The 27,975-nt window shown below is 38.9% G+C and overlaps 6 protein-coding genes across 27 annotated transcripts in view; 2 read left to right on the top strand and 4 right to left on the bottom strand.

Annotated features, from left to right (window-relative positions):
* Positions 1 to 41: 41 nt before the first annotated feature.
* Positions 42 to 1,685, bottom strand: LOC105696208 (60S ribosomal protein L23). The gene is made up of 4 exons (XM_012418456.2): positions 1,616 to 1,685; positions 1,305 to 1,388; positions 742 to 870; positions 42 to 293 (listed from the first exon to the last, which is right to left on the bottom strand). The coding sequence occupies exons 1-4, from the start codon at positions 1,626 to 1,628 to the stop codon at positions 97 to 99; spliced, it is 423 nt and encodes a 140-aa protein (XP_012273879.1). The 5' UTR covers positions 1,629 to 1,685; the 3' UTR covers positions 42 to 96.
* Positions 1,686 to 2,636: 951 nt separating this feature from the next.
* On the top strand, positions 2,637 to 6,335 carry LOC105696318 (metaxin-2). Of its 5 annotated transcripts, none has more exons than XM_023433191.1 (4): positions 2,637 to 2,765; positions 2,909 to 2,932; positions 4,069 to 4,642; positions 4,927 to 5,421. In XM_023433191.1, the coding sequence occupies exons 2-4, from the start codon at positions 2,911 to 2,913 to the stop codon at positions 5,207 to 5,209; spliced, it is 879 nt and encodes a 292-aa protein (XP_023288959.1). In that variant the 5' UTR covers positions 2,637 to 2,765; positions 2,909 to 2,910; the 3' UTR covers positions 5,210 to 5,421. The 5 variants fall into 5 exon arrangements, with proteins under 5 accessions (XP_023288959.1, XP_023288958.1, XP_012274134.1 ...); XM_023433190.1 differs by having other exon boundaries at positions 2,743 to 2,772; XM_012418711.2 differs by lacking the exons at positions 2,637 to 2,765; positions 4,927 to 5,421 and adding an exon at positions 5,445 to 6,335 and having other exon boundaries at positions 2,790 to 2,932.
* A 4,358-nt stretch (positions 6,336 to 10,693) lies between these two features.
* On the bottom strand, positions 10,694 to 16,559 carry LOC105696317 (CTD small phosphatase-like protein 2-A). Of its 3 annotated transcripts, none has more exons than XM_012418706.1 (8): positions 16,464 to 16,559; positions 14,324 to 14,558; positions 13,623 to 13,763; positions 13,296 to 13,545; positions 12,507 to 13,087; positions 11,886 to 12,242; positions 11,699 to 11,794; positions 10,694 to 11,560 (listed from the first exon to the last, which is right to left on the bottom strand). In XM_012418706.1, the coding sequence occupies exons 2-8, from the start codon at positions 14,534 to 14,536 to the stop codon at positions 11,495 to 11,497; spliced, it is 1,704 nt and encodes a 567-aa protein (XP_012274129.1). In that variant the 5' UTR covers positions 14,537 to 14,558; positions 16,464 to 16,559; the 3' UTR covers positions 10,694 to 11,494. The 3 variants fall into 3 exon arrangements, with proteins under 3 accessions (XP_012274129.1, XP_012274130.1, XP_012274131.1); XM_012418707.1 differs by having other exon boundaries at positions 12,507 to 13,072; XM_012418708.1 differs by lacking the exon at positions 16,464 to 16,559 and having other exon boundaries at positions 13,623 to 13,716; positions 14,324 to 14,456.
* A 647-nt stretch (positions 16,560 to 17,206) lies between these two features.
* Positions 17,207 to 19,144, top strand: LOC105696206 (replication factor C subunit 3). The gene is made up of 5 exons (XM_012418454.2): positions 17,207 to 17,466; positions 17,823 to 17,960; positions 18,021 to 18,186; positions 18,287 to 18,605; positions 18,732 to 19,144. Exons 1-5 carry the CDS (start codon positions 17,341 to 17,343, stop codon positions 19,084 to 19,086), a joined length of 1,104 nt encoding a protein of 367 aa, XP_012273877.1. The 5' UTR covers positions 17,207 to 17,340; the 3' UTR covers positions 19,087 to 19,144.
* A 101-nt stretch (positions 19,145 to 19,245) lies between these two features.
* On the bottom strand, positions 19,246 to 20,549 carry LOC105696353 (succinate dehydrogenase cytochrome b560 subunit, mitochondrial). The gene is made up of 5 exons (XM_012418769.2): positions 20,342 to 20,549; positions 20,187 to 20,243; positions 19,901 to 20,100; positions 19,562 to 19,704; positions 19,246 to 19,465 (listed from the first exon to the last, which is right to left on the bottom strand). Exons 1-5 carry the CDS (start codon positions 20,359 to 20,361, stop codon positions 19,361 to 19,363), a joined length of 525 nt encoding a protein of 174 aa, XP_012274192.1. The 5' UTR covers positions 20,362 to 20,549; the 3' UTR covers positions 19,246 to 19,360.
* Positions 20,550 to 24,368: 3,819 nt separating this feature from the next.
* The window catches only part of LOC105696272 (kinesin-like protein unc-104), a 30,122-nt gene continuing 26,515 nt past the window's right edge, over positions 24,369 to 27,975 (bottom strand). For 13 of the 16 annotated variants that reach the window (XM_012418626.1, XM_012418627.2, XM_023433199.1 and 10 more), the window contains 5 exons: positions 27,633 to 27,929; positions 26,876 to 27,163; positions 26,659 to 26,795; positions 26,448 to 26,549; positions 24,369 to 26,318 (listed from right to left, as the gene is read on the bottom strand). In XM_012418626.1, coding sequence (XP_012274049.1) covers positions 26,231 to 26,318; positions 26,448 to 26,549; positions 26,659 to 26,795; positions 26,876 to 27,163; positions 27,633 to 27,929 — 912 coding nt within the window. In that variant the 3' untranslated portion in view covers positions 24,369 to 26,230. Of the gene's footprint in view, positions 26,319 to 26,447; positions 26,550 to 26,658; positions 26,826 to 26,875; positions 27,164 to 27,212; positions 27,460 to 27,632; positions 27,930 to 27,975 lie in introns of those variants that run through there. The other 3 variants (XM_023433204.1, XM_023433209.1, XM_023433210.1) reach the window with 3 other exon arrangements.

Raw genomic sequence — 27,975 nt, 5'->3', positions numbered from 1 at the left:
CAAGTTAAAAAAACGTACAAAAGAAAACAAATTCCAAACTATTTGGAGATAGAAACCCAGATTTTCTTTATTAAAGACAATAAACTTATATAGGTTTTACGCAATGCTGCTTGCATTTGATGCAATCCTTGGCCATAAATCTGCACATTCTTTCGCAACAGGACCTGTTATTGCTGAACCTTTCATTTCACCTTTATTATTAACGATTACGCCGGCATTGTCTTCAAAATATATGAAGACACCGTCCTTCCTTCGAAATGGCTTGCGCTGGCGTATAACGACTGCTGGCATCACTGTCAATATAAATTATGTATTTTAAATACAAATATACTTTGGGAATATTAATGAATATTGAAATTAATTACAGTGAAACTTAATATAATTATACAAAAACTATAATATTAATGTTAATATGCTAGGTAGACTGTATTTCAATTAAGCATTAATTCAATTATTCATAAAAAATTTCTCAATAATTCCAAAACAAAAATGAGAAGTTCAAGGAAAACCAATGAAATGATGATGAAGATTTCATTTAAACTACAGGAGAAACGAGTCGTTACTTTTACTAGGTAGGATGAGGTCAATTGCCGTCAATTATCAATTGTAACGGTGCTTAGGCAAAGAGATGAAATGCTTTTTCTTCCCACAGTGGCAATAAATCACAGTAACCTTCAAGTTAGAAACGTCCTTCCCTTTGTACGACAGTATCATAAATAGCAAGTATCACAAATATCTTACCCTTTTTTCTAAGTTCAGGCTTTCCCTTCTTAACGGTGGCAACAATCATATCACCTGATCCAGCAGCTGGTAAGCGATTTAGTCGCCCCTTGATTCCTTGCACCGCAATGACATATAGATTTTTGGCTCCTATGCAGAAAAATGTATAAAAATTATCCTTCAATAAATAAATCACTGACCAAAACTGATTAAATGCCCTATTTTAAATGTAATACTATTTTTTCTACCCTTTTGAAATTAAACAAGCACAAATTAATAAACAATACTGAATCATGTTCATTTTAAAATAGTGGCAATCACATAACTCTCAACTATTAAGGCATGTTGCTGTATTATGAAGTATGGGTAACACATTCAATGCAGTTTGTGCAAACTTATGAGTCAAATATTCGACCTCAGAACCAAAGTACCATAAACTGCATAATAATAAACGACACTAAAAGACTTCCGAGTAGAAAAAAAAAGCTCAATGTCACGGAATGCTTTCTACCAAGGCATATGCTGATTTCGTGAAACTTTGAGGTTAGGCCGGGAGAAATCATAGGTTAATCAGGTGCACTCACCGGTATTATCGGCACAATTGATGACTGCTCCGACCGGCAAACCCAGAGATATCCTAAATTTGGCTCCCGCCGAACCACCACGTCCTTAAATACCAATAATTGGGATTAAATATCGGTAAAACAAACCATCGTGCGCCGCAACCGTTTCATTCGTGGCAGTTATCAGAACTTTCGCCGTCTTTTTTAACAGAATTTTTCATTCCGTCGTCGAGCATATACATTTTGCTCCCGATTGTTTCCATGAACTTTCATGGATGGCGATTATTCATCACAATTAACATGGATTACATTCACATTTCCAATGAGCTTACCTCGCTTCGACATCTTGAAGTGTTTGAAAGAGAAACTCTTCGGCAATCACGGCGCACCCTGTACGCGCATCTATCTAATTGGCGTTGGCGCGGGAAAATATGAAGTTTCAAACGTTGACAACTGGTGTATCAAATTCATTAGCTGAATATCGGAAACGTGGTTTTACGATGATGATGTTGTGAAACGTAACCTAAGATTCATATAATGGGTACTTGATGGTGCAAATAGTTTTGTAATAAAAGTAGAATTATAATGGTATATTGTATTATTATTGTTCGACGACTAACGTAGTCAAAAGCATTAATTTGACAACCAACGCGACCGACTTCCCGCGATTGTATTTGAATTAAGCCAGAGATGCTAACGTGACGCATTTCCGTGTCATCCTTAAATTTACCAGTTAAACACAATGTTTTCGTCAATGTTTAAAAATCCAAAAAGTCAAAACAATGAGCGGCCACTGCAAATTCGAATCATGCAGGCTATGTTCTCCTGTGCTGAACAAGTTACGGTTTTTTCCATCTTTAACCTTAAACCCTTACAAATCGAATAATCAATTTCATTTGCATTTCATCACTTTACATAAGCAATGCAATATATTTTAAATGCAATTTCATAAGCAATGCAATGACTACCGTAAAATGATTCCCTTTTAATAGCACCTAAGAAGAATCTAAGCTGTTAATTGGAATCACCTTTGCATTCATTCATTTCATTCATTTTAGGAGGATCCCCTTGGAACGACAAACGAATTCATCAGTATCTGCGGTGAAAAATATTTAGATATTCACGGTATGAATCTGAATACAATGATAAACAACATAAAAGGTTCTGCGATTATTGCAAGCGATTTTCAAAAATAATCTGGAAGCAGATCAGAGAGCAATTCAGACACGTGATAAATTTGTAGTTCAACTGCATAATTCTTTAGTTAATTTCAGATTAATCCAGAGTTATTTCATTTTCATTGTATGTTAAGTAATTTACAATAATGAGAGAAGAAAGTACGCCAGAAGATTAGTGAAGTGAGACTCTATGCAGCACTTCCGAAAGCCATTTTGTCAAATCTGCGAAAACTCTTATTTTTTCACAGTTTTTCATAATTTTAAACTACATAAGTGATACAACATTAATCTATTGAATAAAACGGTAGGCCGTAAGTTGTTCAATCTTTTTAGGTTATACGCGTTGATGTTACGAACTTCTCTCGCTCGTCGTTATTTTATTGTTGAAACTAAGTTATTCCCTTCGTAGCCTGAGTAAGCAATAAATGCCGGACGTTTTGCTTTCAGATATGATATCAGTACAATTAGGAGGTAAGATTCATCACGGTAAAAGGCAAATTAATAGATATTTGGTTTGTCAAGAAGTACAGGTAGCTTAACCTAACTTTCCCACAGCTGATACATTATCCAAAGGATATGTTCTATAGGATTTTATTGACTTAGTTCGTGTTTACATTTAACCATCGCAATCGAGTTTCAGTCCAGTAAAGCTGAGGTTTTCTTGTGTTGAGATTAAAACGTGTGAAAATGCCACATGTATTACAGACAGATGCGATAACGTTGCATTTCGGAGGTGAGGCTTGCTGCAGAGAATCTGTTAAACCTTCACTATATGTTGTACTATATTTATATCTCAACATGATTTTCGTGAGTTGGCTGAGTTAAAATTTTAAACTAATTAAGTAGCCAAATGTACCCAGTTTGTTCAGCTATAAAGTTTGTTTACTGTAACTCTAAATTCAGTTTGTATAAAAAAAGTTATCCTGATATTTAAAGTTGTTCAGATATACATCATTTTAGTTGAAGAGAACAACGTAATTGATAATTTATTTTATCAATTTAGTTAAGTCCCTTTTGCTCGATCAAGCTTGACAGAGCCTAACAAGAAAAACGAGCTGGATAACATTTTGTAATTACATGCTCTCTTGGTTCATACCGTTGTCTCGGTAGCCTTTCATGCATGAACTTGTCACGCCCAATATCAGTTTAGTTCCACGCATAAGGTTTAAAAAACTTTTGCCCTCATTGTCAAGTGAAATTAAAACCATGAAATCTTATTGACGCCTCTGAGCATTTTTTCATTCGCTTCTGATCGTGACACAAGGGCCCTGACCTCGATTGATAAAGCTGTATTAACCTTACAAAGTGGAGAGAATCCTTCTATCTGACATCATGAACTACCTTAGAATTCTAAGCACATCCGAAGATACATGGTCTGGAATTTTATATCGAGTCTCGAAGAAATCTTGAATTCGCAATGTCTCGTTTATTACAAGACAATTACATTAGCTGGTATTTATTGTGCCATTATCATTGTAGAACGTGAACCTTAGTTTTATACACAATTGGACAGTAATTTCAATATATGTATATTAATTTTTATTCACATAGTCCTAAATGTAAGTTACATAAAATTGATTTAATTTATATTGCTGTTTTATGTGCAGAACAAGAACCATGGCCTCAGTTGATAAAACTGTATCAGCCTTACGAAGTGGAGCAGATCCTTCTACCTGACAATGCAAATTGCCTTGCGGTTCAAGCTTACCTCAAGATGTGCGGTCTGGAATTTCAGATCGAGCCCCGACATAATGCCGAATTCATGTCCCCTTCAGGACGTGTGCCCTTTATTCAATGTGGTGCCTTCCTTGTGTCAGGTTTCGACAACATCGTTAACTTTATCAGCAGCAAAGGCGCTGGCTTATCGGATCGACTTAGCATGGGAGAAAAGGCTGACATGAGAGCCTTTCTATGTTTGATTAATGTCTTAGTTAACGCAGAGCAATATATCTGTTGGGTGGATGAAACTACCCTGAACTCAGTTACGTTGCCTCGGCACGGTAGCGTGTACCCTTGGCCGTTGAATCACCTCATGAACTGGAAGAAGCGGGTCCAGGTTATAAAAAAACTTAAAGCTCTGGGTTATCATGACTGGACTGTCGAAGCTATTCTCAATGACGTAAAGGCCTGCTGCAGTGCTCTCAGTGAACGCCTCAACAATAGTCACTATTTTTTTGAAAAGTAAGTCGTTAGATTAATTGAATTTCAGTTTTTTATTTTAACGAAGATAATGCCACTTCATAGTTCTCATAGCCTTGCCGATTAAAATTTTTTCTAAATAATCCAAGTTTAATTTCGAGAGAAAAATGAACATTGAAATCAATTTCCAACATCATAGAAATTCTTATTACGTAAATGTCTTCTTCAAACGTAAATTTCTGAAAGGACTTTTCTGTACTCTGAATCTATTGCTAATTGTTGTACATATGATATTCGTATCTTTTATCATATCCTGCTATCCCAAGACCCACCGAGCTGGATGCACTGGTCTACGGTCATCTCCACGCCATCCTGACGACTCGCTTACCGGAATCCGTTCAAGGCCTAGCCATGACAATACGGCAATTTCCAGAACTGCTTGAACAGACACTTCAAATAAGCATCAAATACTTCAACCAATCTCCTGACTTTCACAACATAGACGTTAACGTTCCAGAAACCTGGTCCGATAATTCCCTCTGGAGTTATGCAGAATCCATAGAACCTGTACCACCCCGCTCCGAAGACTCCTTTGTCATGGAAGATTAACTCTTAATTTCTTAAGTAGCACGAGAATACTTAGTTTTCTTTAATTCATTAACCGTAAACTGTTTTCATTTTGTAATCATTCGATTAAACGTTTGGATAATTTCTCTCATACTTTCGTGACTATTTTTCTATTGAAAAGAACTATCATGATTCTACTTCATCGTAAACATTACTTAATGGATGGTTCTTTTATTTAATAGGAAATGATATTAAATATTTTTTAAACAATATTCAGGTTCCCAACTGAACTGGATGCTCTGGTCTTCGGTCACATCTTCACGATCCTGACAACTCCACTACCAAACGACTTGGCAAATGTCGTCAAGGAGTTTCCTCAGCTCGTAAACCTGTGCAAACGCATTGAGACAAAATATTTCCAACCTTCGTACTAACAGCAGCTGATATGCTCCGACTTCAGGTATATCGAAATCAAGTACACCGATTGTGAGAGAGCCAAGTTCCTGTGCTATGCTACCGATGCCACCAAGAATAAGTTCAGAGGACGTATCATTTGTTGCGTTCAATAAGTCTTTAAAGGCTAACGAGAGAACAGAGAAACTGTACAAAGGAATTAACTTATCTCCCAATAACATCCGAAGCTGTATACCTGAAACCGGAGTAATATTTTCATAGCGTAGTGTATAGAAATGTTAATAGTTAATACAAAGTAGGGTTTAATTTAAGAAGCAATAGGCTATTTAAGATACCTTCTCCTTAAGTTTTGCACGCATCTCATTCGCGATATTTTTGATGGATTGTCACATACATTTTTTAGATACGACGCGCAACTCGACCTTTTTATTCGTCAATGTACTTTATTTTTACGCTCTCGATCATGACTCTTAATGGAGCGTTTATATTTGTAGTACATTATTGACGTAAACAAAGTTTACCATTTATTTGTATTAACCATACCTTATTACTTTGTATACGCGTTCTTTTGTAACATAACAATTAATATATTTCTTCTTTGGAAAAAGGAAGTAATTATATACAGAGACTGTATGACTGTAGACAGTCATTAGATTGCAGAGTTAAGAGAAAGATACTGGAAGATCTACTGGTTCTAATTAATCTAATTGTTGTTACTCCACGATCGTGGCGAAGTAAACAATTTATCATTGTCTCCGTTGACTTATAATTCCCCCTTCTAAACTTAAAACATACTTTCAATTACAGGTCGAAGATATGTTTTCGGAGTCTGAAACCAAGAGATAATTCTCATTTCATTTTTATATTAAATTAATAACTATTAAATGACGAATGCACCACTTTTTATGGAAATATTCAAGTAGAATTGACAACATTTAAATTTAACATTAAGATTATACTAAGCTGCCCAGCAAGTTGATTGTCATTCTTCGATTCAACCGTATCGTTATACTTTATCTAAGGTCATTGTTTCGACGAAGGCTGAATGCAATGTGGGCCGTCGAAGTCGAATGATCGTAAGATATAGTTTTATTTCTTGCATTCGATTGCAATGCCGCGTTTTTTCTATCTTTTTTTTTTCTTTTCTGTTTAAGAACCAGAAATAATTCAGGGCTTCGATATTGGTCATTCCTCGCACGGTTGACTTCTCTAAGTATGAATTTTCTTTTCCCTCGTCAGAGTCAAGTCTCTACCTTGCTTCTATCTTGAAACATTAGTTTTCAATTTAATTCTTATTTCCTCCTTAATTACCTATTTTATCCGGAATGGCGTACAATATCGATATTTTTACAGTGCGCTTGACTTTCCACTGTTCTCTTTCATCGTAAAATCTAAGCAAGCGTTATAATTGATCGTTATGCTCTCGCTTAAAATTCCTTCGATTCTTTTGTTCCCCCCCTTATTACTCGGACCTGTGACATTCCGACTTTAGTAATGCGACGATTAATTTTTACGGGCTTTTAACTCCACCGTTATCCTTCATGAGTTCATCTGACACGTGCGAAGGTGACGTTTATAATTGCGCTCATTACACTGTTCTTTTTACCTCTACATTGTGTGGTTGCCGCACTAAATATACATGTATCCTTTTAATAAAAAGCAATAAAGCGTGTTCAACTGAGAAACTTATTCGAATTAAAAAAAGGGTAAGATAGTTTATACATGCGAAAAGTTTATAGATATTCATATAATCAAGACGTCCAGCAAATCTTTGAGAAAGCACTAACACTAAGTCTAGGGAACAATATCGCTATTCTGTTTCAATTGCAGCTATCTAAAGAAATAAAACAAGAGGCATGAATAGTAGGTATGAATTTCTTAAAAATTAAAAAAAGAAGCCGCCGCGTGGTAAATAATACGTATTATATTTTCAAGTGCAAACAAAATGTGGATAATTGCATCGTTTATACTTAATAACAAAGTACGATGATCGCATTCTTTTTTGCTTTAACTCGTTTAACGGCTAAGTTACGGTCTACATTAATTAAAAAGTCCCACCATTGAAAATCTCAGTTATCGAAGGAGCCTCGAAGAACTGTCTCCTCTCAAGCTTGCAACCAAAAATCTGATCCTCCGGTGAGGATGCTTCTTTTATAATTTAAATATAAGTATTGCTGGCAAATAAGAAATACTTAATCTTATTGAAGCTGCTTGGAGGCTTTTCAATTACTCCGATAGTAATTCTATGTTCTGTCTGTGTTCATTTATATTGGATTACACTTATAGTAATATCATTCCGTGCAGCATATTGAATAATATTTCAGTTATAAAGCCTTTGACGTCAAGTCGAATTTACCAGCGTCACTTCTTTTTCATTCAAATTGTTTGCGAAAATTAAACACGTTCAGAATTAACGGATACATTTAATTCACTTCTTTAGATGATTGCAAATAAATATCCTACTCTTTTAAATGCGGTACTTTTTATGAATTGGCCAATGAACAGTACTCGTCGCTGACTAATCTGCAAACATTATATTTAAGAAAGAAAGAAATAATTCCCTATTTACTGCGGAGCTTTACCCGATTCTATAATGATTTTTCTTTACATAAAAAAATACACGCAAGCCTAAACTGATTCCGCTACTGTGATCGTAGCTGTAATTATCAACAAACAAATTATTTGTCAAACTCCCACCCCGAATTTCTACGGGCGTCAATGAAACAGGAGAATTATCGCAGTTGCAGTATTTTCTTCAATATAAAAGATACAATAAACAACGGCAAAATGAATATTTCACGCCACTCGAGTATTGAAATTCTATGATCGATTGACTTCGATAAAACCATAAAATTGTTCCGCTGAGGATTACTCTCTGTTGTGACTATAATAAAACTGTAACAATGTTTTCTTTTTTTTTTAATTTCGAGCTTCCTTAGATTTTATACGATTTCCTTAACTTATCTTAAACGCAATACTGACAATGAGTACGAATAAAAAAAATACGGCTTTCTCTTTGATTTCGAATTTTGCCTCTAATAATATTAATATATCTCATAATTTCATATACGCTGCACTTAACAATGTTCCGTGATTGTCGCTAATTTAGCATCTATCACCTATCAATTTCCATGAACTGGTAATTAACACTAAATTATATAATAATTAACAATTCTCGCGTATTCTTAATGAGGGGCCTAAATTTTAGATATCAATTTTAAGTCGATGCTTTAATGCAATCGAAGCATTTCCTATGCTATCCTTCCTGGTTGGCATCAGATAATATTTAACTCGAAACCCTGCACATTGTTGCACAGAAGGCAACTTCTGTCAAAGATCTAACGATACGTACAATCTTTGATGGATTTCCTTCGATGCATCCGTTTTGTGATACGTAAGGTGTAGCACAGAGAACTGGACAAGAAAGACCAAAATTTAGATACTCTAAAAGGAATGATAAGAACGATAGGAGACAACATTCCTGCACTGCAAAGAGAGGAAATCCTAGAAGTTAAAATCGAAGATATCGAAGATCGACGGGCGATTAAGAATTCCTTTCGGAGAGAGTAACTACCAAAGGAGGAGGAAGATTAATTGTGCGAGTAATATCAAGGGTTTCTTCTTATCGATACAACGAAGAACCGATATATCTGTGCCGATGACTCTATACTCTCTTCGTATGTTCTTTTTGTACTTATGGTATACCTTACTATTATCACTATTCCTTTAAAAGATTTCGTCTTTTCCTGTCAACACCCTTCTCCAAAGAATTCGGGAAACCTAAGCACTTCGAATCCCAATCGTGGAAGTCATTAAACTCGACGAGTGGTCGAACGGGAAGCCTCTTTGTAAGGGAATTTCCCAAACCAGAAAGGTAAAAACGGCATAGTGCAAAATGGAATCTAAAAGTATCGAACGCTTATCATTTCGCTCAAAGGAAATTACATAGAAAATTGTAACAAGGATACAAAAGATGCATCGCAGAATGCACTTCAAGAGAATATTCGCTGCATCGAACCTAAGGTTTCCCTAGCAATCGTCGACGGTATCTCACTCTCTCTCCTTCTCCAGCAGTTATCTTAAAATTAGCTTAAATTATAAGGTCAACATAACCTATCCTTGCATTACGCCGAGTGCAATTTAATCTAGCTAAAGTTGACCCTACGTGGAAACGTTGGAAAAGTGGTTTGAAAATTCCGGGATTACCGTGTTCACAAGGTTTTTGGTCCTTGAAGGAGATTAGAAACACCGAGCGAGTCGCTTCAACTCGATCTTCTTTAGAGCACGGGACATATCGTACGTTATGCGACACGTCGAGTTGACATCACCCTATCTACAAGAATATAACACATTCATATGTATACGTATATATGTATAATGTACATATATTCTTGTGATGAAATATTAAAGAAATTAAATTATATCATTTGTTTCCGACAAAAATTAATTTCAGGGAAAGGTGGGAATTAATTTCAGCGATGCTCCTTTAAAACCTAATTAATCTCCAAGCTATGTTTTTGTAATACTCCTGACAGAGAATGTGTCGACTGCTACCTCGATGGCTATCAAATAGCATCGATCAATGAATTTTACATATTGAATATTATTCATCGATGGATTGATCATATAATTCCTTGGATAAATTAATATTGGTCTTGTTTCATTCAGGGGTAAAGAATATCGAGTATAAATGATCACTGTATGTGCATTAATTGTACGTCCCTCCTTTACGTATTAATGCTTCTCGCAGTTTGTTCGACACATTCGGTGATTCGAGTGTTTGGAAACGAATTACAGCAATATTCATTTAAAATCTACTCACTTTCTGCCCTACACTCTTGTTATACTCCTAACAGAGAATGTGTCGAGTGGTGATGCCTCTGTGAGTTCGCTCCACTGGTATCGATCAATGGACTTTAAATTTTGGATATATTCATCGATGGATCGATACCAGTTTTAGAATTTCTCAGAGGAGTATATTAGGGATTATTTTTGTTTTAGTAAAGCATAAGAAAGTGCTTCTGACCAGCAAGTAAATCTGCACCCTTAATTTATGGGTTTACAAATTCTTCCATGATCGAGCACTATAGTCAGTGGAAAAACTATATTGTATCGATTGTAAAACGGGCCAAATATTTATTGACTAAATTTCGGACAACGTTCGAACGTTCAGCATGGTCCATTAGTGACTTGAAGACAGATTTAATTACATTTACGTCTTTATACGAAGATCCTTGTAAACAAAAGTAGTAAAAAGTTTGTAGAAACCTCAAAATCCCAATGACTCGACACACTCATTGAACAGAGTACATAGTTGCGATTTAGTCTGTCAAATATTCCGAGATTGTTTAAAAAAAAAAATAACTTTAGTGATTACATTACTTCATTACCTTGACTTGATAACTATTAATTTTTTTTTTCCATACAAATTTATTTCAGTTCCATAGAAGCAATTTCTCCATCGATATAAAAAATTTCCTTTTATAATTAGAGGAAAACTGTGATGCATTTTCTCCATTTGAGAAATTCGAGATATTTAATGTAAATAACATTATATAAATGCTCAGTCAATCACAAGCACAGCTTAACAGTTCGAAATATTGCTTACAAATGATCGGAAGTTTTACTCCTCAATGTCGAGATGTATATCTCATTTATTTGCGTCCATCACGAATAATCCTTTAAATAATCTCAGATTATTTGAGAAACAAAAGTGCTCTTCGTATTAAAGACTACCGTTAATATATCAACGCGGCGGGTTGCCATCTTCGGCATAATCTACATAACTTTTCCTATTCATATTGTTAAGACGATCGAGATTTTGTGTATGTGTATATATGTGTGATTCACAGCGAAGGAAAATCGTCTCTTTGATGCGAAGCCAACGTTGACTCTTTGTGCATGTCGGATAAGTTAATCCGGTGGTAGAAAACTGAACAGGCGAAACTGTTCCCTTATGTGCGGTCTAACATCACCACCCTGTAAAGCGTGAAAAGAAACCTTGAGTAAGACGTCATTTTTAAGAAATTCAAGAAATTGTCACGTTAGGAAATATAACCGGAATTTAAGTTTTTTTTTCCCGATTCAAAGGGAATTACAAAGGATTATCATACGTACCCAATGTACTAGATTTTCTAAAAACGGTAGAAGTTTCATCAACTCGTTATCCGAACGATCGGCAAACCAGCTTTCAATAGGTATGCCGTTTTCCAACTGAAACCAAACGTTTTGAGATTAAATTCGGATAAAGAAAAAAAAAAAAAAAGAAATCCATTTAAAGCGAGGAAAGATCTCGTGACAGTACCTGGTAGCCAAAAGCTTGTGGACTGTTGTCGATGATGACCGTCTTGGAGAGGTCCCTACCGAGAATGGAGAGATCCTTGATATAATTCCCATTTACGCACACGCAATGTTCTCGAAAGAGCCGATATTTGATGAGTTTCCTGGTGGGATCCAGGAGATTCATGAGTTTGTTTGCGTAGACCCTCTTGCTCGCCGTGAAAAGTATGACCTCGTAGAGCGACGAAACGTGTTCCAGGAACTCCCTAAAGTATGGCCGAGTACGTACGAAGACAGTGTAGGTTACATGTTGAAAGACCACCGGAAATCGAAACGCTGCATCCGAGAGTTCCTGAAGACTGCAGTGAACCAGAGTTTCATCCTAGAACCGATTTGCGACAATTAAAGAGAGAACATTTAGTGGAAATAAATATAATTGTTAGTACTGTTTCTGCACCGATCACATATAAATACAATACAACGATTGTGGTTAACTTTCGTTTTCATTTTCATAATCTTTATACAGGCGGTAGTGATATACTTTAGATAAAAGTATTCCGCTTGTTTCGTTAGTTTATGCCTCAACACGAAAAAAGAATTACCCACGTCAAACCTATGTACCCCCTTAATGATAGTTTCAACTTACCAGATCTAACACCAAGCTGAACTCGGGGCTGCTCCTGGTCTTCAGTGGCAGAGCAGGGCACCTGGCTCTCATGGCTGCCGTAAGAGGTGGAAGGTGCTTGATGAAGACGTAAGGATCGAAGGGTTCCCAGTCCTCCTGTACCTGAGCAACCATGTTATCGACGTCGCAGCTTTCGACGATCTCTTCACCGCCAACCTCCATATATTTGACATCTTGATACTCCGGCTTGGTCTCTTCCGATTCCAAGCAAGAATGTGGATTTCCACCGGAGTCTCCCGTGGGGCTCGAGTTCGAAGGATAAACATCGGAGTACTTGGTGCTGGAAAAACTGGAAGCCGTTTCGTACCTCGATGAATCGACATCGATGGAGGCGTATCGATGCTTGGATAGCTCTTCGCTGTTGTTTTCGTTTCCATCGACGAAACTGTACTTCCCCGGTGGAAAGTATTTATCGGTAGAGTAGCTCGTACGACCGGCGTAGATCGGGGTCGAATGCATGGCGTTGAAGTAGTCTTCGGAGGAGTCGTTCGGAGTGCAAATGGAGGAGTAATGGAGCGAGAGGATGTCTACAATAGAAAGAACTGACGTTTAAACAATTAGCGTTGTCCTTCCAACCCTTCGATTTGAAGCTCAGCTTCGTTCTGTTGATCGATGGAAAAGGGATTGAATACTTAAATCTTGATAACGACCGTTATGCAAGATTTTGTCATTCCTTAATTTTTTGCTTGCAATTTCCATCGATCCAGAGGCACGTGTAAGAGGAAATTGAGATATATATATCTTACTCACCAGTGTTTCGGTTGCCTTCGTCATCGAGTAAGCATGAAAGATCTGGATGAGAAGCTTCGACTGGTGGAGGTGGCATCAGCTCGGAGATGGAAGGAACGGTAGGCATCGGAGATTTGTAATCCTGCGTCGGAGTCGTGGTGCAGACTGGCTCATCCACACCAAGCGGAGAAGGGTAAAGAGATAGCGCTGTGAGGTTCCAATTTTCTTTAGAGTCTTCGATGACCTTCGACACCTTGGTGGCTTTTTGTGGCTGAAGTCAGAATTGCGATTAGGATTTGTATTCTATTAGACTCATTTGCTAACCGCACAGAGAGATCTTTAACTTACGACGGTAGCATCCTTTGGAACAGTTCGATGCAATGGAGTCGATGTCACCATCGAGCGTCTTATGCATTTTCTTCGACGAGGTCCTCTCTCTCGTCTAATAGGCGGAGATTTCGCAAAATGTAAAACATTTTCTTTACATGCCTACGGAGAGTGAATGATTTTTTAGCAATGTATCATTTGTGTCCTTTCCCTCTTCGGCCCAGTAAATATTTTTCTTGATGCCCTTAGTTTTCCTACATTATTCATCCGAGATGATTTGTATTTAAACTGACTGATTAATATGGACTGATGCTTCGTTGTAAATGGAAAACAGAGACTGCTTAGAAAATTCACTGACTACATATTTGAACGATACATCCGATAGTGTAACAGTTAATTTTTTTAAATATACTGCAGTATTAAAGTAATTTGCTTTAAACTACACGTTTGCTCATTGATTTGTACTTTGTACATGGATTCAGGTACATTGGCGATTTCTACATTTTTTGTTCAGGAAAGTTACACTATTTGTTACGATATTATTTTTGGTTCTCAACATTTTAATAAATTGATCGATAAACTTTGAATAGGAAAAAGTGTTCATGCTAGTAAAATGATTCAATTACAATGATACTATAAAGTTTAAATGCAATGATAGCCTATTCTTCAATTCGTTGTCTTATAAATTATAAATGCCAAAAAATCTCAGGTAATCTGCTTACTTCTTTGAGAAGATTTGGAGATCTGTGTCTCCAACGGGTTAGCCGACTACATCTGCTCGAAGTGCCAACACGTTGGCTGCCCTTGCCGATGGCAGATATTTTTCTGACTGCTCCAACTTGGACCCGACTGCTGGATACCTTAGAGCCTGAAACACCGCCGGTGCTCAAACGACCTCGGAGCCGTCGACTCAGGTGTTCGCTTCGCAGCCACATCTCAGCGTGCTGTTTGAATATTCTAAAAAGTAAATTCTAATGAGTTATCAATGTAATTACACAATGCGTTTGGAATTACCTGCTATACGCGTCAATATACATATAAGTAAGGAAATATTTTAGAGTCAGGATTTCTACTTCATGACATGATAACTTACTTTTTCTTAAAGAAATGCATAAAATAATCCCGTACTTTGGTTAAGATATTCATATCAAAATATTTTTCTTTACAAGTATATTATGTACAACTGTTATCGAATTATGCCATGGGAGACATTTGTTAAACATCACAGAGAAATCCACAACAAATTTTAGAGAGTAACACTTTGTTAACCTTTACATCATCTATTAATATGCATCTTAACAATAAGATCCAAGCTCTTTAATATTATAAATCTTATAAAAATGTTTTCCTGAAATGTCAACCCTCAATTTATTTGTGTATTTTAATCATTTCATTACATTTGAAACAAAAGAAGATTGCATGTAAGAATTCAAAGTAATCCGTTTATATTTAATGTGTCGATTATCTGTGATTCTGTTCTTCAATCCAAGTAATTTATAACAAGGTTTCAAAAATTATATCGGAAAGCATGCAATGACTAAAAATATTCCACCACTAGTGAATACGATTACCGATTCAGTGGGATTCTATCTTTAGAAGGCAGCTTTGGTACAGACAGAAAATTTGGAACGCTAAGGAGAGCTCTACCGTTTTCTCAGCTACGGACATTATCCATATTACAGAATTTACATAATGTATACATTCATTTAACATATTACATAAACGCAACAAAAACCATGTTCAGAACACAGTAATGAAATGATAAAAAAATGAAGAAATAAGAAGTAACGCAGAAAGTAACGCAATAGTAAAGTAAATTTTTATTACAATAAAATGACATGCTGGCAGCACATTATCAGTTTACTTAACCTCTATGTTCTATAATCTCAAGTAAATGCAACCATCTCGCAAACATTGAATTAAAAGGAAATAAAAAAAACATCGTTCAACATAACTCATAAAATAACATTTCTTCAAAACGCATTCATGGTCAAAGGCTTAGACAGAAAATGTATAAGGAAACGTATTTCCAACATTTTCCCTAAAAACATTGCTTTTGTAACGTTTGAATTTGTATTCAGCCTCTCTGAAGCACATCTTAGCGCGCAAAAGCAAACGAGTGGCAAATTAAATTGTTTCCTCTCCGAGAATCGTCTCGAATAATCGAGAATAATCGAGAAAATTGAAAGAGGTTATATACGAAGTGACAGAATCAGTAGCCACGATCCTAGGTAAAAAAAAAAGAAGGAAAAGGTTAAAACGACGCAACAACGATTGACGGCAAACGTCCAAGTCGCGAAATAGAATCGACGGAAATCGCTCGACAACTCGAGACGACGAAGGGAAGAATTCGGTTGGATCGCGCGGGAAGGTAGGATCGCGGCAGGATCCGACGATTGATAAAAAGAGGGGCGTTCCTCGGGGAAAAATGGCCGTCCCCCTGTGGGTGTCCTCGGGAACCCATCTCCACTCACACCATCGCACCGAACGAACCTAACCTCTCTACGTAGGCGGCGCGTGTATCGATCTCGCGTGCGCGCACGTGTGTGCGTGCGTAACCGCGTCCCGCCGGAAAATCGGGAAATCGACACACCGCGATGACACGACGCTGGGGACCGAAGAGTTGGCTCGCGGGTTACGTTAAAATTGCGCCAATTCCGAACCGAACCGATCTCCGGATCGCAGGAGACCCGAAGTTTGGCCGATTCGACGATAAGTTTGAAAGTGCGGACGCGCGCCGCGACGAGCAGCGTCGGCGGCGTCCGCTCGGCGGAACAGGGAGGGAGCCGAAAGCCCGCGCGAAAATTTTGCCGACGCGAACCTCGCCCCGCGACCGGTGATCGAGTTGTTGAGTGGACTTACCATTTTACGAATTCGGCGCTCCGCCCTCCTCGTCTCGATCGAAGGGAACCGCCGCGAACGGCCGTCCATCCAGCGGTCACTCGGGAGCTTGCTCACGGGCCGGCTTGCGCGTTCGCCTCCTGTGCTGCCCCTCGTGGAGAACTGCGGAGAATCCCGGCAGCTTACATATTCCGGCACTTCTCGATCGTGCTGCCCCCTACCGCCCATTAATTCCAGCTTATGCATTTGGACACCATAAACATTTATGAATTGCGGTAATTAAATATCGTGAGTTAATCCATTTAACATGAGTAATTTAAAAGTAACAAACGTAACCTCCTTTAGTGTAAAACTTAGTCGTAACATTCTCGGTTATAGTACCCGACCTTAAATTCTCGAGAATTTAAAAACACTACTCGTATGTACTTCGGTAACTTCCGTATCGACTGATCGAATCGAGTCGTACGTCGACCGCGAAAATTTGAATGCGTTAAAATAGTTGATATAAGAAAGTCTTGTAATAGATAAGGAATAAAGGGAATATTAAAGAAAATTTCGATCTTCAATTCTTTATATATAAGAGTTAATGACATAGCTGTGAACACACTGATAGCCATAAATGGAAAAAGATGTGACAAGCTGATTGATGTCTCGTGGCATTAAGATCGATTTAGACCTTAAAAAGCTATGAATGTAGGGTCTCTGATTATTGTTATTCCGCTTTGGAATTACATGTGCAAAGAAAAATAGGTAGAAACAGACGTATATATGCAGGTCCACGAAACTTTGCATGTATAGGTTGTCTACAAGTTGACTATACTTGGACTACACGCTCTGAAAAGACGAGCCGGAACAGTCGTAGGAAAGAGGAATTGGAGGATTTAATATTTGTGTTAAGATGAATAAAAACGGAGATGTCAAAGCTCAGCGCCCGAAAAGAACATTATGGGTCGACAAACATCGACCTGCAACTCTGGATAAACTGGATTACCATTTGATACAGGCGAAACAGTTAAAGAACATGGTAAAATTCTGCTGCAACTTTGGTTAAATCCTTAGTCAAAAGTAAGGTTATGTTTCCCATTACCCGCCAAAAATTGGCGTCGAGTATATTTCATTTGAAAACACGAATTGACCATTGGTATGAATACAATGTCATGGAAATCAGTCAATCTAAAGTACATTAAGATTTTAATGTAAATAATAGGTAATGCCATTCAGAGCTGTATCATAAATGGTTTAACCTGTTTGGTATAAAAAATAAAATTTGTTCTCTAAATTTTTTGTTTCTCTAATTTTTTCACTGTATGGTATAATTCAGAATATTAATTTACATTTTTCTCTGTAGTGCGTTACTTTGTTATCTTTTTCATTAATTAGGTTGATCAAGGAGACTTCCCACATTTATTGATTTATGGGCCACCGGGCGCTGGCAAGAAAACACGAATAAGATGTATCATTCGGGAGCTCTATGGCAGCGGTGTTGAAAAATTAAGAAATGAAATTATGAATTTCGAGGTAACGATTTGAATATACAATTACATTTATAAATCTTATGTGACATGTTATTTATTACAGACACCATCCAAGAAAAAAATAAGTATATTAACGCTGAGCAGTAATTATCACATTGAAGTGAATCCCAGTGATGTGGGCATAAATGATAGAGTCGTTATTATGGATCTTGTTAAAACTACAGCACAAACTCATCAAATTAATACTGCAGGTCAAAGAGAGTTTAAAGGTATTATTGCTTTGGTAAAAATGATAGTTTATTTTTAAATTGCAATATTATCGAATTGTTACATGTCAGAATATACTAATTAAATAATTTTTTTGCTCAGTTGTTCTATTAACAAATGTGGATGGCTTAACAAAGGATGCACAACACGCATTACGCCGAACAATGGAGAAATATGTTTCAACTTGCCGGTTGATACTTTGTGCCAGTTCCATGTCACGTGTATTGCCTGCAATTCGCTCTCGTTGCCTGGGGATCCGAGTACCGGCACCAAAAAAAGATGAGATTGTTGATATTTTACAAAAAATTGCGAAAGCGGAAAAGTTAAGACTACCGGATGAATTAGCCAGGAGAATTGCAGATGCTAGCGACAGAAATTTGAGGCGTGCAATTCTGATGTTTGAAGCCTGTAGAGTTGAACAGTATGTCATCCATTATATTTCAACCTTTTACAATAATTCCCTGTCTTAATTCTTTCCTTCGTTTCTCTGATAACATCTTCATGTTTATATAATTAGAGAACATTAATATTTTTTACTTTGATTTAGATATCCCCTTAGTCCAGAACAAAACATTGTTTTGCCAGACTGGGAAGTTTACATTCGAAACACTGCAAGCATGATGGTGAAGTCTCAATCAGTGGAAACACTCTCTGAAGTACGGAATAAATTCTACGAGCTTTTAACGCATTGTGTACCACACGATGTTATCTTTAAAGGATTGTTAAAAGAATGTATTAAGAATTGCGATCTCCAGTTAAAGAACACTATTGCTAATTATGCAGCTGAATACGAGTTCAGACTACGTTGTGGTTCAAAAGCTATTATTCATTTGGAAAGCTTTGCAGCTCGTTTTATGACTGAGTATAAACGATTTATGGAGTCTACGTTGGAAAATTTCTAACTTGCTCCTAACATGATTCCGTGCAGATTTTTGCAATGAGATGTACTATGATCCGCCTAGGATAATGCATGTGAATTAATGAACTATTGAATTCTCGCCATTAACATACCACTTTGGTTACTTCAAAATAATAGATAAACCGCTTAATTAAACAAAATATTCATTTTTAACTTTTTAATTTAAAGTACATACTACATTCTTTACAAGAAATATATAAATTAAGTATAGAACTGATCTTGAAATTGTGTTTCAAACCTCTTAAATATCCATTAACTCAAAGACAGGCCAGTGCAAGTGCACTTACAATTCCTAAAGCAACGACTGTATAACCAGTGCTGTAGACTTGTTTAATCGTCAGGAACATTCCTAAGTCCCAGCACTAAAAATTTGAAAATCAAATGTGGCATTATGAAGAAATGAAATAACTTGTATCTGTAAATTGTTATGTGATAATTAATTGGATTACATCACTTACCAAATGTCGAATTCCATTAAAAAAGTGATACGTAGCAGGCAAGGCCAGTATGTATTTGCTAACAAACAATACAGCTGATGGAAGGCATAATGAGTGTATCGTGTCGATAACACAAGGCATTCCTCCTGGTACAAACAAAGTACCTAAAAATGAAAATATAAATTAGCATTATTTTAATACGTCTATGCTTAATCAACGTACAATATTGAAGCACTGTATTTACAAAGTTCTACATTTATTTCTACTATCAGAAACTGCAAGTAACAATTTTCACATTAATAAGTGCGTTATCAATTTAAGCAGTTCTTTCGTTTCTAAACGTGACTGATTGTATTTTACCTAGGCCAAAGAGCATGGCATACGACGAGAGAACCATTCCCGTGGCTCGGTGTGTAATCGAGAGTAGAGCCGTTAGTTGTACTTGATATATTGTCAAATGTGGTGACATAGGTCGTTTAAGTCGCATATTCTTTTCATCGTGACTTTCACATACTGCAGGAGAAGCAGGAGCTGATTTTGCCGCTGTAGTTTTTAGCAGGCTGTGAAAAAGTACAGGAATAATCCATAACATATAAAATGCATCAATTGGTTAAGTAAAAATTACAATAATTACATAACCATTTACCTGGTCGTATATAAGCCGCGCAGTTGATGAAGATCAAGACTGCGACGGCACAATAATCTATAAGGAAAAGTATTCAAGAATATTATGCAAAACTCAAATCTAGGCGAAAATTAAAACAGGAGTCATAAAAAGGTTCTTGCAGAGAAAAGAGATACCTGGTGTAGGAAAGCGCCATTTCTTATAATAGTTGATTATTAATTATTTAAGAAAATGCGCCATGCACCAGAAATTTGATACTGCAGACTTTTTCGAAAATTCTTCAACCGTACGTTTTTTTCTATTTCTTCGAATACTCAGATTTTTAAGGAGTCAGCGATTGAGATCTTCAAGTCGTCTCAACAGCTGATTGATGGCGCCATTGTAAACAGCATTTACAGTGGCGCCATCATCGGTCGCCAATGGGAGGAATCAGGTGGCCAGTACACGAGCTGCCCGCATTCTCCACTAAAGGCAGCACTGAACGCAATCGCGCGCATGCGCAATACAGAGATTAGTTGGGAGATATTAATAGATATTACAAAAAAATTTCGCCTGAAGGGTAGTTCACTATTGACAATATTGTTCATTATTGAATAATATTGTTTTTTCACCGTCTTTATACAAATAACGTTTATGCAGTTTCGTCGAAATTCCTCAACTGCTTCTACGGAAATTAATATAAGAATCGAATTTTCGCCAAACTTTGGGGGGTTGTTTCACCCCTTAAATGTGGACCATTGCAGATAAAAAAAAAACACGTGTCTCTTAGATTTTTGTGTTCTTCAACATATATGAAAATCAATAAGATCGGCGGCGGACACATGGGAATGTTTCCTTTCCAGATATCTGGAGGATAGCTACCCGGAAGTATGAAAAATTGCGCATAATTAATTTAAATTGTAACCTGAAATAATGCTAAGTAATAATCTTACTATAAAGTAGTTTTCCAGGTACGGCGCATTATTTAAAAACTCATGCTTCCAGATTTTGGTAGTCAATATTTATAATTCAAAGACTACAGCAAAAAGTAACGTTTAAATCCAGGTTGTTATATAATGACAAAAATGAGACTATTTTTCAGCCCTTCTTTATGAAGATGTAATTGATTAAACATTTTTCATTTCAGTAAGCATCTTGAGGGCAAGTATTCCATTTAATCTCCGCGCTGCTTCATAGAATTATCGGTGGTATCAATTCATTCTCGTCCAATTTTTATGATATTGATTTCTTTCTGGTCTAAAGGAAAGAAGTCTTCGTTATAAGCGTTTAAGCTTTTATTGATCGATTTATTACATGATTCCACTTACAATAGGTCTAATGTAAGTCAATAATCATAATAATAAATAGAGGGTTTCAGCATTAATCGCACGCCCCAATAGTAAACGGTGGAACGAAAGAACTTGCGCAGATTTACCTTCATATAATAACTTACAAATAAATACACGAACTTACATATCTTTTAGTGCAGGGGCGAACGTCTCGGTCTCCCTCGCGCCTCCTTTCATCTTTATCTTTCTCTTTGGTAATCAGATCGCCAATATTTGTGGGTCCCTTCCCCTTGGGCAAGCTCTCCCTCTCCCTCCGCTGATTTTAAACTTAGGTTAATATTAAATTTATTTATATATATACTATATTTATATATATATAATTAATTGTATTCTCTCTCTCGCGCTCTCTCTCCCTCTCTTTTGCTTCGTGTCTTTCTCCCTGTCCATCGTGACTCTTCCGTCATCCCCTTCGGCTTTTGTTAACAATTCCGAACCACTTCCTTCTCGCTTATCAACTGTTTTTAATAATCTTATCATTTTATATCCACCTCCGGGCTGATTATTAATCTGCTGCTTTGCCGCCGATTATCGTAGGAGATCCTGAATTATCAATACACCTTACGGATTATAATCGTTACGTTGTACCGTAATTGATAACAAAATAAAACTATCAATTGCTACAACAGTCAGCAAGCGGAAACGGTAACGCTGGTCACTCTTCCTCCTCTTTTCTCTCTCTTTCTCTCTCGCCCTCTCCCACTTTCTGACTAGAATCAAGTCGGGAAATAAATCGCAATGCTTCCCCGCCTTATTTTTTTCTCTCATCTCTCTATTCGGGAAATGAAAATGCAAAATCGCGCGAGAGTCGACGGACTAGAAAATCATCGAATACGTCCCCTTTAGGGGGCATAAAAAAAATACCGTGATAAGAGGAATGTACAATTGCGAAGCTCGTCCTCGCAGCTGAGGCGAAATCCGAAGCACGGTGGAGCTTGCAATCGAAGTTGCGTACGGATTTATTTTATTTGGTATCCTGTAAATGCATGAAATCGGTTAATAGAGGTCTTGTCCGATCGAGGGAGCTTCGGCAACAATGCTCCTAAGTAACGCATTACATTTAGACGCTAACGTTTCTTTAGTCAATTTTTATTTTACTCGTTGCGCCGGAATTGAAGGATGTACGCATGATCACAATTGTCAGCTCTACCGTGCGAAGTGACGATCAGGAATGACTCAACGAGAACTTAACAATTATCGAAGTCAGCAGGCATGGGCTCTACTGTTAAAATGACAGAGGCAAGAGTTCATCTGAGATTCGCTCCAGGTTTACGTAAATAACATTTCTTGGGCGAGCCGTCGAGTCCTCCGGTTAGCCTCACCTTTTAACTAAGAGCTGCTTGCAAACCAGACCGGAGAACTCGACGAACTTTATAAATTGCCTCGAGTTAGCGACACGCGAATAAGCTGTTGCCAGCTCGCGGTAAATTATTTCGCTACATATAAAAATATCTAGTGAACGAGAAATCATATGGAAAACTTAACAACTATGAAAACTACTAGGAGTACGAGGTGTCCCAGAACCCGGGGGTTTCAGTGCCACAGTCGTGATCCTCGTGAAATTCTGAACGAAAAATGTCTTTGCAGGATTTCTCTATCACCCCGCAGTTTCGAGATATTCTGGATTTATGGTTGACCTTGAAATCTCGAGCTTGGCGTCGTGGAGGGGGCACGGCCAATGGGCGGAACGCATTCGGCCTCGTTTCGTCCAATCACAGCGCAGGACCCCCCACCACCGAAACTCCCGCTCCGGTCAATACTAATTCCGAAATATCTCGCGACTGCGAAGAGATGGAAAAATTGTGCAAAGACATTTTCTCCTCAGAATTGCACGAGGAACGTGATCCCGGCATCGAAATGCCGCCTTTTCCGGGACATCTCGTATGCACATCCCTTCTGCGATCGCTCCGACGTTCTCGCAGCATCCACACACATGCGCGCGTTCTCTATCTCTCCTCTCCATTTGCGCATAAATACATGTATAATCGATAAAACAGTTCTCTACTTTCCACTCACTCATAGTCTCATTCGCACCTCTCCTCGGGTATATATGTACACTCTTGCTCGATAAATGAACCGGTGCGTCTACGATAACGAGCTCGAAACGAAAGACCGTGAAAAAACGAGTTTTTTTACAGCAACGAGATGTTAACGCGTGAAAACCCCCTTCCGCCCTGGCTAACGAAATAAGATTCCTCTTAGCCTTATTAATTTCTGTGTTCATTTTTTGCTTCTCCTTCCGAAACCACTTCCCAGCGCCATTTTCCTGGCCCCCGTCTTCATCTCCGAGGCCATTCGACTAACCGAATCGTGAGCTTGGCAAGTTCGGTGGAGGTCTTAGCAAGAAAAGAAAAAAGGAAAAACTTGAACCCCACCAAATTCACGAGCCTCCCACCTTCGAATGTCAAGGAAGCGAGACGCTCGTGCGTGTGTACGAGCGCGGAAACTCGTAGTTTGCGATTTTTATTATTTTCTTCTTCTTTTTTTTTTTCTCTCGCGGGTTCTCTATCGGTATCCTTGGGAGAGAAGTGCCGAAGTCTCGCAGAGGAACCATACAAGGGTCTCAGATGTACGTGTGATCATTGATACCGAATCTCTGTGCTCTGTTTGAGATTTTTCCGCAATTCTTAAGGGGATGTGAAAGTGGCATGCGAAAGCTCAATCGTTCATAAAACATTTCCACGAGCTGGGTGTCTCAAATCGTTTCATACTTTAAATCGTGAATACGGAGACTCTAAGTTAGGTCCTGAAACTCGCGAAATTTCATTTTTTATAAACTATTTTTAAAATTCCTATAAACAAATTTGAAAGGAATTGAAATTTAATGAGTTTCGGGACCTTCCTTATAGTCTTCCTAATCACGTTGTAAAGTTTCAAATCATTCGGTAAACCGAGTAGGGAGAAAAGTTTTATAAAGAAAACCTCTTCGAGGCCACTTTCACATCACCTTAAGCACCTCTTACGGTTTAGCTTTTTGGGCGTTCGTCGTCGAGTCTGGCGAAGCGAGGATTATTATATAGCTTCCGTGTAACATTTAAATGTCGAATAAAGCTTAGTTACTCCCCGAGTCGTGTGCTTGGAGTGTTTGGATAGGTCGATCTCGAGAAATCGGTCGACCTTTCAACCTGCGCCTAAGTCAGGTCGAAGACCATTGAGTATTTCGGGGCGACCGTCGGTCGCTCTGATTTCTTATTGCACTTTTCATCAGCGTTCCCAGCCGCATTTTCTAAATCCTCCTTCCCCGAGGAAGCGAGAGCTTTCGATTGACACCCCTCAATATTAGTCAACACTTTGCGGTAATAGGAATTATTGTAAAGTAGATTACAGCCGAGCTGGCATTGAGCAGACGTTACTGAATTCCGAGAGTTCCGTTCCGTTCTAACGAATTTTCAGTCCATTCGTTGACGTACAAGCATGTCTAGGAGGTCAATTCCCTGGTACTCGTCTGGTACCAGAAACTACGAATTTTTTTAACGAAAAACAAAGGGCGACAATAGCGATGAAAATGTCTATCCAATTCCATCTTTACGGAAGCTTCGAGTTCTTTGCGTTCTCCTTTCCTCTATGTAAACTTACATAAAGATGTAGCGAACGGCTTCGAGAACGCCAGATCATGATTGTTCGAGTTCCGTCCATTATTTTCGGCTATATTCCCCTTCGAATATCGATTATTTACAAACTTTATACACCACGTCGACAAAAAGAACTAATCCCTAGGTAAGATGGCGAGCTCGGACACGTGCTGCTGTCTACTATTGCATTTTTACCTCTCGCGGTATTGCCAACGCTAGCGAAAATACTGTGAGCACGCGGCTCCATTTTGTACCAAAAACCTAAGTATAATAACCGCAAAGTATTAACGAATATTGTCATCTGCAAGTATCAATTCCCTCGAGCGATACCTCCCGATTATCCGCCAAGCGGAGCGTTCTCCAAGATGGCGGCCACCCCTCAGTAATCAGCGTACTCGGAAAAAGGAAATATAGCTGCCCGAATGTACAATCTCGAACGCCGCCCCATCCTAATCCCTTCAGGAATGAACCTGAAACCTTAGTTGTCCCTAAAATCCCGGTGATTCTAATGAAAATCTTAATTCCACGGAAACGTTCGGTTGGAGGTGACGTTTCTCTCGGTGTGTGCATTCCGCAAGCGACTCATTTCGAGGAGCGTTTCTGCAGAAACGTCCGAAGAGACGCGACTGCGCGCTTCTGCACGTAGAAAATACAGTCAATTCCGAGAAAGGATTCGTGTGACACATCCAGCAAGTACTCGAGTCATTCCGCGATGTTAGGAGTTCTCCAAAATATGGAGAACTCCCAATACCGATTCATAGGACCTGGGAGCGTCTCTTCTCGGGAAGCGTTTCTCCAGAAACGACCGGAGAGACTCCTCTCCGGTTTCGTGCGTACGAGGTAACCGGAGATATCGCAGTCTCCTAGCAGGCCTGTGAAAGCTAGTCGAGGAACTAACGAATCTTCGCACCTTATTCCGACGTCTTAATAGTTAAAAACGGGATCGCCTCTTGGGAATCGTCCATGGAAACGACGAGCGGTCCCAGGGGGCGCTGGCACCTCCGTCGTTCCCGAAGGATTCCGCGGTTCATTGGTTCTTTTACTCGAAGACTACTCAAAATTGGAGACTACAGATGTCTTGGGACTCAAGGGCTGTGTACGAGCGACGAAGAATCTTCTTCGAGGCTCGCGAAACGACGCTCGTCACCTCGGCCAACGAGTCGATCACTCACTTGGCCGGAGTTTGCGTTTCCGGGGGTGGCGCTAGCGTAATCGGCGTCAATAATGGTCCAGGCCCTTTGCGAGCCAATTTTGACCTAGAAGAAAACAACCCCCTTCAGTATCTCCACTTCCAAATGAAAATAAAAAGGGATCTCCCCCCAAACACTCTAAAAAATTCCTTAAAACTATGTTAACGAGACTTCAAAATGGCGGCGGCAACCCACCTGATCTGACCAGCCAGAAGAGGATTGATGGCATAGAGCCAGTCGTAAACTTCCTTGTCTCCGAGAGTCTGCAGAAGGTACCCTCGGTGTTTGGTGACGACGCTGGAACAAGGGTATCGGATAAATCTCAGTGTTTCCAGATGAAACTGCTAGAAAGGGAATTCCCGTCCTATTGTTGTATACACCTGGAGTTAAGGTAACTCGGCAGTACCTGAAGGTGTTGGGTACTTTGACCATAGCCAGCTGGTCTTCCGAGTACTCGACTTGAGCTGTGGCAAGGTTGATGAGTGCCCGCTCAACAGGGTCCTTCTCCTCCCTGAAGATGAAGACGTACGGTCTGCGAACGGCCTAGAAGTACCAAAAGAATGGTCGATGGGACTAACAGATGAGAGTAGAATTTAGGATGGAAGGATCCTTTCTTCACGTACCACCCATCGCTTTTTCCAACCATTGGTCTTATGCTCGAGGACGTTGAGGTACCCTTTCCTGGCGATCACCGGGCTGATTCGGATCTCTTCAACTTCTGGGACATAGAGGACGAGGCTTTCTTTCAAAGGAGAGGAAGAGCCCAAGGGAGCCGGGGCCATGGTGTTGGTCTGGCTTGCAGATTCTCCCGCCATGATGCTGTCCTGGAGCTCCTGAAGTCTCGCGCGCTCCGGAGAGCTCAACCTAAAGATGCACGACTTAGAGGTGGCGCCCAGAACAATTCCTGTGGACTAAGAAGGCAACACTCCTCCATAACCCGGACCTCCTTCAACAAACCAGCGGTTGTCTTCCAGAAGCTTTTCTATCCTAAGATCCTGAGTGACGTGACCATTTTCGGTTGAAAACGTAGATTGAAAACACTCAAGTGAGAAGCGTTTATTTCTACGCACTCTATTAAGCGTTCTGCGGAGCTTGCTCAGGCGTGTGACAATTTCACCGGAAGTTGCCGAATGGGTGCAGCTCGGTAGAGTGAAAAGTATTTACCGGAAAGCGTCCCCGACTCTAGCAGTGATCAATTGGAAATTAACTGAAAAAAAATGAATGGATGAACAGGATGTAAATCCTTGAAATTCCTGTGAGCTCGCTTGAAAGTACTCGGTAATATAGGAACCACCTGCCTGGAAGCCGGAAGACATTTAAAGCATGACATATCTGAGGACAACCGCAGCGAGGCATGTTCGGGTACATGTGGAGGGTTACCTGAAGATTTAGAAGGCGGGAGTATACTGACTCTTGGGAAGAGGAGGAAACTACGGACGACATCATCGAGGCCGACATGTCCGCGATGGTGTCCTCCCCAGGGGAGACGTCGGACAATACAATGGGCTCCTTGCTGGGGATTCTTCCTTGGATCAGCTTGATGTACTTCGTGGCCAATTCGCGTTCTCTTTCCGTCATCTCCCAGGGCTCGTAAACGTCTTTGCTCGTCGACCTCTTCAGCTTCACCGGGCTGGCATGAGGCTCGTTTGTTGCCTTCGCCACCATATTACAGACTTCCTAAAATATAAAATAATAAAAGGATCAACGACAATCCCCCACTTCG

Source organism: Orussus abietinus, unplaced genomic scaffold, assembly GCF_000612105.2.
Source record: "Orussus abietinus isolate OABI.00-Male unplaced genomic scaffold, Oabi_2.0 scaffold37, whole genome shotgun sequence".
Classification (NCBI taxonomy): domain Eukaryota; kingdom Metazoa; phylum Arthropoda; class Insecta; order Hymenoptera; family Orussidae; genus Orussus; species Orussus abietinus.
The sequence above is the reverse complement of the archived record's forward strand: the minus strand, read 5'-3'. Positions and strand labels throughout refer to the sequence as shown.